Source organism: Rhinolophus sinicus, chromosome 2 (genome assembly GCF_057876585.1).
Source record: "Rhinolophus sinicus isolate RSI-liver-muscle chromosome 2, RSI-T2T, whole genome shotgun sequence".
Lineage (NCBI taxonomy): Eukaryota > Metazoa > Chordata > Mammalia > Chiroptera > Rhinolophidae > Rhinolophus > Rhinolophus sinicus.
Genome location: NC_142502.1, coordinates 52,049,640 through 52,063,589, shown reverse-complemented (window position 1 = coordinate 52,063,589; position 13,950 = coordinate 52,049,640). Strand labels below are relative to the sequence as shown.

Below are 13,950 nucleotides of genomic sequence, written 5' to 3'. Positions count from 1 at the left end.
TGAGAAGGATTTGAAAAGCAATAGAAATGGCAAATGATAATCAGAAAGGAAATGGAGAAAATATCAAGATCATAAAATTGAAAGAAAATATAAATGTTTGAGCTCTAAAAATGTTTTGGAACAGAAATTTGAAAATAAGACATGCTTATATACAATGACAGACTATATATTTGTACAACAAAGGCATAGCAAATAAAATAGTCTTCCAACCCAAACTCATTATGGGCAGACAGAATTCAAACTGCTTCACAATTCGATGGACTCTGTAGATGGACTCAATCACTGTTGAGATTGGAATTAAGTACTTTGGAAACACCTGGAAATTAAGTTGCCCTCTGGGAGTTAAAACTGTGAAATCAAAACATAATGAATGAGAGGGAGAAGTTGTAAAGCTACTTAAAAGACAGAATGACTCCCAGGTAAGCAAGATTTGATTATCTCCTATCTGAAGGTACTAACATAACCAAAGAAAGAATATCTGCATTAGAAACAGAATTGGTTAAAAATGTGAATTTCTTAAGAAGAGACTTACATGGGAAAACACAGATGACACATCTAAAAGTTGTTCATGGAAAATAGGTTCTTAGATGATTTACTACCAACAAGACCAGGCTTATTGAGCTCTAGATGTACAAGTGGAGTACTGGATTTGGACAGAGACTTCCAGGGTTTGAATCTGTCTTTGTGACTTATTAGTTATGGAACTTTGAGCGTAGTAAACCAGACATCAGTGCCTTCACCTTATCTGTAAATTGGGGCTTATGACAGTACCTCTTCACAGAGTTCTTATTGAAAAACACAAACCCTTAATAAGTGTTCTCTATGATTATTATATTCATTGGGCCAATTCCCTTTGTTCTGATTCCAAATTATTATTAAGCGACTTTCAGATTACAATATGGTTTCTCACATAATTTGAAAATGCAGTGGCCATGCAATTCAAGTATTGCCATGCCTGTGACAGACATATATCTCATTATAAATTAATAGATTGGATTTTTAGTGTTATATGCCACTTTCATGATCTTGATGAATGTGAATCCATTATGTTAGCAATATGGCATATGCTTCAGAGCAACCTAAGGTCTTCCAAACCAAAGCAAAATTGAAACATTCAACATGTATTGCCTCAGTTAAGGATGTACTTAAATTCAATGACACTTCTTCATTATAAGAAATTCTGTTTCCAGAGAAATAAATAATAGGGAATGCATACAGATAATATAGAACATTATGATGAGGGAGAGTGTACAGGGAATGCTTCCTGCTTTTCTCTTACTTAGGCTGATAGAGGCTAAAACACAAGGCAACCTCCTTTCCAGTAATATCTTGTACTATTTCAATAACCCTTGGTTTACCACTCTGAAACCCATCCTTATTGATCTTTTAAAAACAACAACAAAAATTCTTGGTATCAGTCTCCTTAATTTCTTCAGTGATTCCACAGTGAGCAGGGGAGGTACACCTAACTCCCCCAACCCCCCAACTTCCTCACCTTCAGGGGCAGTGATGTTCATACTTTAAGGTAAGTCTCTGTCCCTGACTACAGTTGATTAGATCAAGGGTTCACAAAGCAGGGCCAATTAGATTCTCTCTCCAGAAATTTGGGATTGGGACCAAGAAAGATTAATTGTTCTCCAGCTGCTTGACTTATAACAAGTAAACTCAGAAGTGAATTCGAAGAATGGCTATGTCTCCTGTGTGAATTGTGAGGCAGAGAAAGTTGGTCTTGTTAGATAAAAAGGAAGCAGACACACAAAAAAGAACAGAAGTGAAAGAAGGAATATCTTAATAAATTTGTTTCTATTTCTAAGGAGTGACTGAATTCCCACACTTGGGTTTTATGAAACTACCTAAAATTTTCTAATCTACCCTCCCTTTGTGCTTAAGCCAACCTGGATTATTTTTTAAATATTTGCAACTATAAAGTTTCTTCTTTTAGAAACTACAATCTAATATGCTGCCCTTCATAACTGGTTCTTGCCTGCTACTAGTGCAACCTCATGTCTCACCATGTCACAGCTTATATTTGATTTACCAGCACTACCAACCAAAATATCTCATAAGACTATAAACTTTCATACACTCATATCATCATATTTTATACATGTAGTTTCTTCTTCCTCCAGCACCCATCTATCTTTTTCTACTTGCCAAATGGTTACCCTTCCTTAGACATCCTATCCCCATCACTTCCATTGAACTTTAGAGAAACTTACATTATCGCACATAATTCATTATAGAGAAATTATTTGCATGTCTATCTCCCCACTATCCTATAATCTCACAGATGGCAAACAACTACCATTTATATTTTTGGATTTCATTTTTGCATTGCAAATTCAAAGCACATAGTATGTGCTGTTATATATTCCTGATATAGTCCCCATTTTTCATCCTTTTATAAGATAAAATGTCCGAAGAGCACAATTGCTGAAGGCATTGGGATTAATGGTATTCTTTTCTGGGGCAAAAATAAAATAAAGCCTGAGCTCCTGAAGAGTTAAATTCTATTTGGCATTTCTACCAGCACATAGCAGTTTGGGTAATTATTGTTAGTCATGCACCCACCACATAATGCTTCTTAAGCTGTTTCATCAATGTCTACTTTAAATTATATTTGATATATTAAATTGCAAGATCAAAAGGGTAACAGCAGCATCCTGGGACCGAGCCAAGAAAAAAGCTGTGAAGGATGATTTGCCACTTCATAACTGCACTGACCTGGACACAGGTGGGGGTTAGCAGCAGCAGGCACCTAATCAGCCACTTTCTGAAGAGCTGACGTTGGGTATCACAAGCTGAGAGGGCAGTTGGAGTGACAGAAGGACAGGTATGCATCTGATAGGCTTGTCTTGAGACAAAGGAACCTGCCATGTGCCATCAGAATTAAACAACGAGGTGTGCTAGTCCCACTGGGGTTGAGGAACATTTCCAGGACAGCAGGTGATGAAATATCTAAGATGAAGGATGAAAAATGCTGTGAAGTAGGAGGAGGGTTGTACAGAACCCAGGTTTGCCCAGGACAGTCCTGGGTTATGCTTGTCCTGGTCTAATTACTATATGCTTACATCTCTTCCTTGGACTATCTATCTATCCTTCTTAAAAGGGCCCCAGTTTGATGAAAACAAATAAAATTATTTTAATTGTAAACAGCTATTGAATCAAAATATTACCAAACTTTGGTCACAAACTAAAGTGTAGTCATTCTGTTTGGAAAGTTTCTAGAACATTGCCATAATGCATATTTGGGCTGCGTTTGTTTGCGTGTTTGCTTGGAATCCCTTTGAGGGAATGTTCTTAGTCTCTATGGTTCTAGCAAGGCACACTTTCTACCCCTCATAACCCACTGATGCATCTAACACCAACCCTATTACTCCCATCAGATAACCCCCATATGAGCCAGACGGAGTCCTTCTTAGTATTTTGACAGAACATTCAAGGAAAAATCTCTCTTTATGAATGCGAGATTTTGTTGGTATTCTGTGCCATCAAGTGGGAAAATGGGAGGGGGTAACAAAGGTAACACAGAAGGAGAACTGAACAACAAAGAATTCCTCCCTCCAACCATGCCTGGAGTTTATTTTGAGTTATGGGAGGCAGTATGTTCCATTTTAGTTCAGTGTAGTGCAAATTAGGTCTGCACATATTACCAAAGAGTCCTGTCAAATACAACTGCCTTCTTATTCAACTGTCCAGCTTTTTAACCTGCCCGATCTCATTACACCAGGCATATGCCCACGTTCTGAAGATGTATGGATAGGAGGAAGAAAAATTAGATTATAGGATTGAGCTAGGGCTGGGTCAGCCTAGGACAAAGACATTTATTATGACTGTGGTGCCCCAGTGAGCACAATACTTAAGTTACCTTGTCTGGAAATCAATCACTAATGTGACTATTTGTTCATGAATCAGATGCAGCAAATTTCAATAGCAGTAAGCAAAGCAAAATAATTAAAATGCAACATTAATTCTATTGGCATCTCACAGACTGAAACATTCTGAATAGAAAACTGACTTTAACACATATTGATCTTAGACCCCGAGGCCTTAGAGGCCAAAGGATTTTAGCCCTGGTATAGTGGAAAGCACTGTTTACTTTTTAATAATGGCATAATTGCTTTCTCTCATTGCAGTGAGAGAAGAAAGAGGAACAGCATATTTTGGTACTGACTTTAGGAGTAACAGTCGGCTGGCAGCCCTTGCTTTCCAGGGAACACAGATACACTCCATGTAATACCTCAGTGGAATCCAGTTTCTGAGCCAGGCTGTGACCAGTTAGACCCCACGGGGTGAGGTGCAGGTAGTCCTGGCCCCAGCCTCAAGCCCATGGTAGCAGTTCTGGCGTTCTCTGTCCATTTCTTCCCCATCTTCCCTGTTACTTTCTTCATTCTCAAGACCTCTGGTTATACCCCTGAGACCTCGCCCAGCAGGTCTGCATTCTGCTGTCTGTACAGTTTTTTAGAACAACTTTCTTGAGATGGACTGGTTGTCTGGAAATACACTGTCTCCCTCCACTTGGCCTAGAAAATCACAGGCCACTGTTTAATGTACCTCATTGTTGGGAATTCTTTGTGTATTGAGTCAAGCCTACGGACTCCATAATTCCATGGCCACTGACTGTAGTTCCACCCAGCTGCTCTCATAGTATCCATGCCTGTACCAAAGCTGTTCTGCATGTTTCTGCAGTCCTCATTCCCACCTTTCTATCATAAAATTGTCCAGAATACTGCACTCACCAGACTTACAAAGTAAGTCCCATAGGCTAGGACCTGCTACTGATGTACGCTAGGAGGCTTTACAGTAATCCAGTCAAGAGATCCAAGTAGTTCAATGCAGTGCGTTAGAAGTAGTAAGAGTTTGTAGTTGCCTATGTATATTTTGAAGGTAGATTCCATACGATTTTCTAATACAGTGAATGTGAGGTGTGCTAGGAAGAAAGGAATCAAAGGCCTGGATAACTGGAATGATAACAGTTGCCATTATTCTGGGTGGGGACAACTGAGGGAGAAGCAGTTTTGGAGGCTAAGAAGATGAAGAGCCAAGTGTGGAATGCTGTGTAGTATCTACTATACATCAAAATAGAGATGTTGCATTATTCAGAACTCTTTCAGAACACCCTCACTTCTAACACCAGCTGGAAAGTTTGGTGGTCCCCAAGACCACCCTCACTTCTGACACCAAAGGCAATATCAAGGGTCCCCAAGATTGCCCACAAGATTTATAATTTGCTAGAACAACTCACACAATGACTGTAAGCTACTATACTCAATGCTCTGATTTATAACTACAACAGGATACAGATTATGATCAGTCAAGAGAAAAGACACTTAGGGCAGGGTCCAGGAGAGGTCCACACTCAGAGGTTCCAGTTGTCCTCTCGCAGTGGATTTGGGGACAGTGCTAACTCTTGTGGCAGCAATGAGTGACAGTATACATGGAGTATTACCCACTAAGAAAACTCACCTGAGCCTTGATGTGTAGAGTTTTTAGTGGGGCTCAGTCATGTAGACATGGCTGAGTACTGACTTGGCTACCTGTGGTCTCTAGCCTCTCCAGACATTGAGCTGATAATCTCACAACTCAAATCCCATCCTATAAATCACATTGTTAGGCTATTCTGTGTGACCAAAGGCTCCCAGATAACAAAGACATTCTTATCAGGCAGAACGTTCCAAGGGCTTACACATTAGCCCCAGGAGACATTAGCAAAGGCCAGACCTCTCTTTGGGTAAAGTTAATTCATTAGAACACAATTGTTGAATAAGGAAGTGAATTTAGGAGTCTAGAATTCAGGGAATTGTTCTAGTAAGAGATAAATATACATTTGGGAGTTGTCAGCATATAGATGGTGTATTATTCAGATTCCAAGCAGGAAGCAAATGTACTTACAGGTTTGAAATGGAGAGATTTTGGTAGAGACCCCTCAACAAGCTTGCAGGCAGGGTTTGGGGAACAAAGAGGGTCTGTTGAGGTGCACACATACCATCAATCCCTGGGTTCCAAGGGAGAAATAGTTACCGGAAACCACTGAGAAGGTTTAATACATGCCAGGCACAGCACTGAGTGATTCATGTTCATTAGCTCATTTGATTTTTCCTCTCTGGTAATGATAGTTATTATTATAAAAATGATAACATTTTTTACAAATGAGAAAAATAAAGTTGAAAAAAATTAAATACCTTTATCTATAGTCCTTCAGGAGAATGTTAATAAGGTGGGGTTCAGCCCAACCTGTGCTAATGCAGACTGCCATGCCACTATATGGTCCAGAAATTCGGTGTCATGATGCAGCATAGACGATTGACCTATAGTTTTCAGCCTTTCTCCATGACTTACCTGAAAAAGGTTACTCTGCTGGGAGGCTTCTGCTTTGCTAGATAAGTGTTGTAGCTTTTCCAGTATGGACTTTACAAATGGCAGTAGAGCTGTGAGAACAAAAACATCATGGCCAGATTCTCCTGAGAGAAGTCAGTGAAGAGGTAAATTATATTTCCCAGAGAAATAGAAGCAGGAGAGTAGTGTGTGTGCATGTGTGAGTGTACGTGAGTGTGTGTGCACATGGGTGTGTGTATGTATATTATGTGTCAGAGTGAGTTTTCAGAACTTGAGGCTTTCTGAGATGAGGGAAAACATAGGGTTGTAATGAGTTGCTTCAAACTATAAATTTGTACAATTTGAAAATATTTTTGGGTGATTGTATTTCAGAATTCCTGTTTGGATTCTACATATTTGAACGTATGTGTCATGGTTCAGGGTTGAACCATATGGGTTCTGATTTCAATAGAGAATATGGTGCATAGAATGTAAGGTCTGTACTGTTTTATTTTCCATTTTGAAGCATAGAGAGGCTTTGCTGTCAATAAAACGATATCATGGAGAGGATTTTATGATACAAAAAATAAGCAGGAGATTTTAATATAGGGGTTATCAATATATGATGCCACCATGCCTAACCACCACCCCAGGTCTAATCCCTTATTGAAAGATGCCCCTAAACACAGAGCTCGTCTCAAAAACATTCTTAACGCAGTGTCCCAGGTAGCCACTGACAATCAATTGAACTTGGCATGTGATTGAAACTCGTTTGCCATTTGGATTCCAATATATCAAGCTAAAGTGTTCTTTACATATTTTGCATTTTGAATGTATTAGGCTCTAGCGTACATTAAACATATAGCAAATCTCAGAAAGAGAAGGCAATCCCTCTCTATAAGGTTACTGTTAGAATTTGAGGATTTTTTCTGGAGACCAGCCCTCCAATTTTACTTTACATAATTAGTTTTCTCTCGTGTAACAAAATGAAAAGACTTTGGAAGTTTCCTGTTATCTTCCCTTCTTCTCCTCCTCAATTTTCTTTGTTTTCTATCATGTTTCTCCGAAAATAAGACCTAAGTGGAAAATAAGCCCTAGCATAATTTTTCAGGATGACATCCCCTGAACATAAACCCTAATGCATCTTTGGAGCAAAAATTAATATAAGACTTTGTCTTATTTTCAGGGAAACACAGTATTTTCCCTGTACTGATGAAGAAATTCATATCACCCCCAAGGAAAGGAGGGCCGACAAAGAGCTGAATTTTTTGCAGTGCCAATCTGCCTCTCCTGGCGAAATCATGATGATTAGCTCCCTTCTCTATATTTACAGTATTACCATACATTACAAAGTCTATAACTGATATACATATTCTATTTAGTTTTCTTTAAAACACTCTGTTGCACAAAAAAAATCCTAATAACAATAAGTTCTTGAAATATACTTTGACCTCTAAATGAATTATTCTTTCTTAAATGAAAAAAAAAAACAACAACAACAAAAAACGGCAGGGGGAGGACAAAACATTGAATGTAGATGAGTCATTTTTGTATCATTTATTATACAATGAATTTTGGGGGAGAGTTGGGTCTGCACGAAGACCACATTAACTAAAATGATAAATAGGCCTGATGAGTAAGCCAGGTGGCAAAGCTCTGGTTTGTGTGGCTGCCGAAATCAATACCTGGGGATGGGAGGAAACTTGGGACTCCCTTGCTGCAGCTAGAGGGAGGCTGAGCCTGCAGAGAGGTGGTGTGATTGATCTCTTTAGAAGAAAGTGCCAGCTGGAGTATGCACAGAAATGGCTCCTTCTGGATTCTTTTTAAAAGCTAAATTGATGACAACTTCTGAAAAGAGCAGCTCAGACCTCTGTCCCTTGTAAGCTTAAGATAAACCTTAATTTCAGCTACTGTAAAATAACTGAAAGTAGAAGAAAGCTAAAAAATATACTCTAAGTGAAGGAATTAGAGTGGATAGAATGTTACTCATCTACCAAAATAAAAGGATACTTTCAATGTGCTGCTCTTCTTTGTTAGAAGATTTCCAGGAACTCATCTCTGAAGATTGTTTCTTTTTTATTATCATTACATCAAGTACATTAGGGCAAAGGGGGCATTCCATTTAGAAAGCTGTTATAATTCTACTTTCTCATTGAATAACTAGGTGACAAATTTGTTAAAGTGACCTATTTTCTAAAAATTGTTGTTTGGAAGTTATTGGTATTAACTACATTTTCAAAATAGATTTTATCCCTTTATTTCATCTAATAGATGGATGTTTTTATTGCTCCATTTTGACCAAAGGACTATACACATTGTAAACCTTCCCAATTATTTTGAGAGGTTTATTTTTTTTCCTAAAAGGGGGAAAAAAACTGTTTCATTTTATAAAGCATGCATATTTATTTATATGTGATCAATTTGATTAGGGTAATTTCTGAAAATGGCATTTTTAGAACATGATTGGTTGCAGAAGAATATTGGGGGAGGTAGGAAGAGTGATAAAGATCCACAGAGGAAAATACATAGCCAGTATTGCAATTAAAAGCTATTCTTGCTGTTTAAGCCCATTTTCCTATGAATAAAGCTTTATCCACATACATGAAATTACAGGGATTCCATCAAATAACTCATTATATAGGTAGATAAGCATCTATTCTTTGGATGTTTTCAATGCATCTTCCATTTTGTAAACCCTCTCTTATTTTTCTAAGGCATTCAGCATGCCAGAATGCAGACAGGTAATTTTACCTAAATGACAGAAAATGGGGAAGGCAAAGAATCTAGTGTGGAACTATGGATAATAGAGAAACATTATCATAAGGTCCATCAATGAAGGTTTAGAAGCCAATAGAGAAATCTAAGCACCTGGTGCAGGAGATGATGGAAAGCCACATTGTAAAAATCATGATTCTACTGTCAGTATTCAAGCAGCTCTCTAGATTTCTTCTCACTGATTGAAATGCTGAACCACTCTCATTCCAAAAACTGAATGTGAAAAGCATTGCAGAAACAACTTTTGTACCAAAAAAAAGTACCAGTCGAACTATATTTCATGCAGTTGAAAACTGACTACATGCTATTATTCCAATAATTATAATTATCGATGAAATAATATCTTACATATAGTAGACAAGCAGTAAATGAATGTTGATTGAAAGAAGAAGACAGCATTTCACTTAAATTCTCAAGTAGGAGATGGCAGTTCCTACTAGCAGAAGTTATTCTTTTAGCTCTTCAATATTATTCCCCAGGGAAGCTGGCAAACTGAAATCTGTTATATTAATGCCAACAGGGATGTTCATGTGTGAAGAGAATAAGTAAACATTTATTGTACATGATGGCTCAATGCGCTATGCACATGAGCTTTTAAGAGACTTGAAAATATTTGGCAGTATTTATACTTAGGGTCAACTTCACAAATACTATTTGTGGATTTTTTTTTTATTGGGGGATATTGGGGAACAGTGTGCTTCTCCAGGGCCCATCAGCTCCAAGTCGTTGTCCTTCAATCTAGTTGTGGAGGGCACAGTTCACTGGCCCATGTAGGAATCGAACCAGCAACCCTGTTGTTCAGAGCTTGCACTCTAAGCCATCCGGCCGCCTGTATTTCTGAATATTTATCCTTCAGAAATTTTATATTTATTAATCAGTTGAGCTTTATCAACTTAAAACTACGGGGCTAATCTGTAATGATATAGTTCCTTTACTCTTGGTAATGAGTTTATCTCTTAAAAATTAAAATTTTGATGTTGTTAGGTTTTCAGTCTAAATTAGTGTCAAATAACTTGTAAGAACAGATTTAGTAACCAGCACATAAAAAACAATGAAAAAAAAATAAAAATAAAAACACGCTGAATTCTTCCCATGTTTGCCAAAATATCAACAATGACTACTGACACTTACTGAGAGTGTAATATATGCCAGTTCTTTTTTTTTGGTGTTTTATATATGAAATATAGATGCTTTTATTCTATTATAGAAAGGAAAAAAGCAAAGCAAAGCTAAGAGAGATATAATACCTTGCACAAATTCACATAGATCATAGATTTTTGAACTGACATTCAAATCTAGCACCTAGGGTATTTCCACTATGATAGGCTAAATCCCACAAATTTACATTTTACTTGCATAAAATCTTGTGTGGTAAGTAAGCCAAGAATAGCTTTCTTTTCTTTATTCAGCTAACATTGATTTTTAGATCAGTGTGTTTTTATGTAAATAATTTTGTTAGAATAATAGAAATTTAGAGTTAGGAAAAATTTACAGATAATTCAGTTTAACAATTCTTAGACATATTGATTTTAGTACCACTTTACATTCTTAATATTTTTGAGGATATCCAGAAGTATTTGTAATGTATTATATTTATCATATTTATTATATTTACCATATCATTGTAAAATCATAACATTTAAATATTTATTAATTCATGTAATATAGCAATAATAAACCTATTAGCATAAAATAGCATATTTTTAATGAAAAATGCCTATATTTTCCAAAACAAACAAAACAAAAAATAGAAGAGGGGCATTGTTTTACATTCTCCTAAGTCTCTTTAATATTTGGTTTAATGGGAGTTAGCTGGATTTTCATATCTGTTTCTCATTCAATTTTCTATGGCATCACATGTTTTATAACCTTTAGAACACTCCACTGCACACATATAAGAGAATGAAAGTAAAAAAGCTAAATAATCTCTTACTATTATTATGAAAATAGTAGGATCTCAGGGATCCTCCTAAAAGGATGCAAGGGTGTGTGGACCATACTTTGAGAACTGCTGAACTAGGTAAGACTCTCACTTAATAGACATGGTGACTGCATTGTCCTGTGCATCTGTTACTTTTTATGTATGTTTGGGAGGATTTTATAAGCCCAATGTTAACTTTACTACAATTAAGCAGGTGTTATATGTTCAGATATTTATTTTCTCATTTGTACAGCTCGATGTTTTTATATGTATAATATAATCTGTACCTATTATATTAATTATTATATTAATTCCCTAGAGTCAATTATAGTATTTAATGGGCACATTTAATATCAATTACATATGTAGTATTTATTTTACTATAGTTCTTAAATATTTAAATTTGTAAAACAAATTGAGCTAGTAATATTATACTGTGTAATGTATGCAACCATTATTTGTAGTATTTTAAATGACAAAATTCTAAAATAATTCACAATGAAGCAAATTTTATGGGACAATATTTTAAAAACAAAATATACTAGGTATGTTTGAATTTATATATTTTTAAATTGCATGTGTTATTTGAAAATTAAAATTAGTCATGTAAATTTTACTGTTAACTATGTTGCAATGTATTAGTGTAAATAGCATAATATGTATGAGAGACTCTATTATTTATTGAAACATTCCTATGATTGTATTTTATTCTCTAGATCTTAAATGTTATTTTAATACCCAGTAGGTTTTTAGTTTTAATGGGTGTATTTTTATTTCTGTTTCCAGAGTACAGAAGTAACATATGTCTATATGTATCTATCTACCGTGTTTCCCCAAAAATAAGACATAGCTGGACCATTAGCTCTAATGCATCTTTTGGAGCAAAAATATAAAATAATATTATGTTTTACTCCAAAAAACGCATTAGAGCTGATGGTCCAGCTACGTCTTATTTTCAGGGGAACACGGTGTCTATCTATCTGTTCTAGCTATCTGAATTCCAGATGAGTTATTCCCAGATATTTTTGTTTATTATTTTTCATACTAATATTTATGAAGTTAGTTTTTCAGGGAAGATAGAAGTAAAGATATATAAATATACAGATGAAAAAGAGGTAGATAGAAGGAAGAGTAAGAAGAGAAGAAAAGGAAATTGCTTAATTTGGTTCAAGCTAGAATAGAATAGGATGATCCTTTGTTTTCTTATCACAGTCTTTTCCATATTGGGACTTTTGTATCAGATTCTTTTTGTTGTTTTGTTTTTTTGTTTTCATTTTTTTTCAAGGAGGGCTCTGCTCACAGTGGCCCATGTGGGGATCAAACTAGCAACCTTGGTATTATTAACACCATGCTATGACCAACTGAGCTCACCAGCACCCCTTTTTTATCACTTCTTAAAGGGGTTTCATTACTTGGAGTTTGTATAAAGAATGCAGTCAACGATTTGTCTGTTATTTTAAAATGCGTTGACGTTTCTATGACCTATTGAAAATGTGTCTATTAGTTTGATTTGTTTTTGAAACATATAATCAGGAGCCACTTCTATAGGAAAATGTTTGTATTACCAATGTACGTAGTTATATTTATTTCTGAAGTTAATTACACCTAGAATACAATACAAAAATGTTAGTTTTATTTCTTAAAGTAATTTAATTGTGGTTCAAGATTCTTTAGAGTCTATTTTATTAACGAAAATCATTTCACTCTTGCATATACACCAAATTATTATACCATTACTTGTAAAATAAAACAGAAAGGGAGTAACCTGTATTTTTTTAAATAAAGTTTATTGGGGTGACAATTGTTAGTAAAGTTACATAGATTTCAGGTGTACAATTCTGTAATACATCTTCTATATATCACTTTGTGTGTTCACCAACCAAAGTCAGAAGTAACCAGTTTTTTAAAAACAGAGAAATTATGCCCACTATAAAACTGTTAATTAAGGACAAATTAGTCATTTTTGTCTTTCATAATTTGAAAAAATACCTTATGGAATTTGAGAAGTTATTATTTTAATGAAAATCTCTAAGATCTAAAATTCTGAAATGAGAATTTCAATAGATACTCCATATAATGCACATATACATATGGTCAAGGAAAACAGGCATTGTAATATTTTTTGTGGTTCTATGACACACTCTGTTTTTTTGTCTAATATTCTTTTTTATTTTATTTTTTTTTCATTAAAGGTCTCATTCGTTTGCAAGAGCTCATCAAAGCTCCATCAAGGTACAATCTTCGACTTAAAATCCGTCAACTACCTGCTGATACAAAGGATGCAAAACCCTTACTAAAAGAAATGAAAAGAGGCAAGGAGTTCCATGTAATTTTTGACTGTAGCCATGAAATGGCAGCAGGCATTTTGAAACAGGTAATCTTTAAATTACTTAAATTCTTAATTTCTTTATTAAATTTGCATTTAATGTATGGTATTTTGTTTTTCAAACCAAAGTGTTATTTTTACAGTCAGTTAAAAAAATAAAGCCAGGTAATTCAACTTGATGTAGTCTTCTGATACAAATTCTGACAATTATTTTAATTAATTACCATAAAAGAAAAGTAATGTAAATATCGATGATTTTCAAACAGATTGTCGGTAGTTCTGAGGTTATTTTCTAGTGGCTACAATACTGTTTGCTAATGTGAATATTGATTTATGAGATAACTATTTCAGTTTTGTACTGAAATGAAGGAAGAAACTAAGAGTGAACAACTGAGCAGGTCAACCATTAAAATCGACCAGTAGGGAGAAGAGAAAAAATGTTTATTATTTAGCTGTCATCTACTATGAGATGCCTTACACATTTGCCCTTATTTAATTAGCACCATTGGTAGGCTTTCTCTAGGCTTCCAACACAATATAACTGATCAGTTGTCTTATCTATATAATAACTGACTTATTTTGCTATCAGAAAGGTGAGCAGATCCATCACCTT

The 13,950-nt window shown here is 35.4% G+C and overlaps 1 protein-coding gene across 4 annotated transcripts in view; it reads left to right on the top strand.

Annotated features, from left to right (window-relative positions):
- GRIK2 (glutamate ionotropic receptor kainate type subunit 2) overlaps positions 1-13,950 on the top strand; it is a 590,245-nt gene that overhangs the window by 251,063 nt on the left and 325,232 nt on the right. For all 4 annotated transcript variants that reach the window (XM_074333337.2, XM_074333338.2, XM_074333339.2 and 1 more), the window contains exon 5: positions 13,204-13,385. In XM_074333337.2, the coding sequence (XP_074189438.1) occupies positions 13,204-13,385 (182 nt within the window). The remainder of the gene's footprint in view (positions 1-13,203; positions 13,386-13,950) is intronic.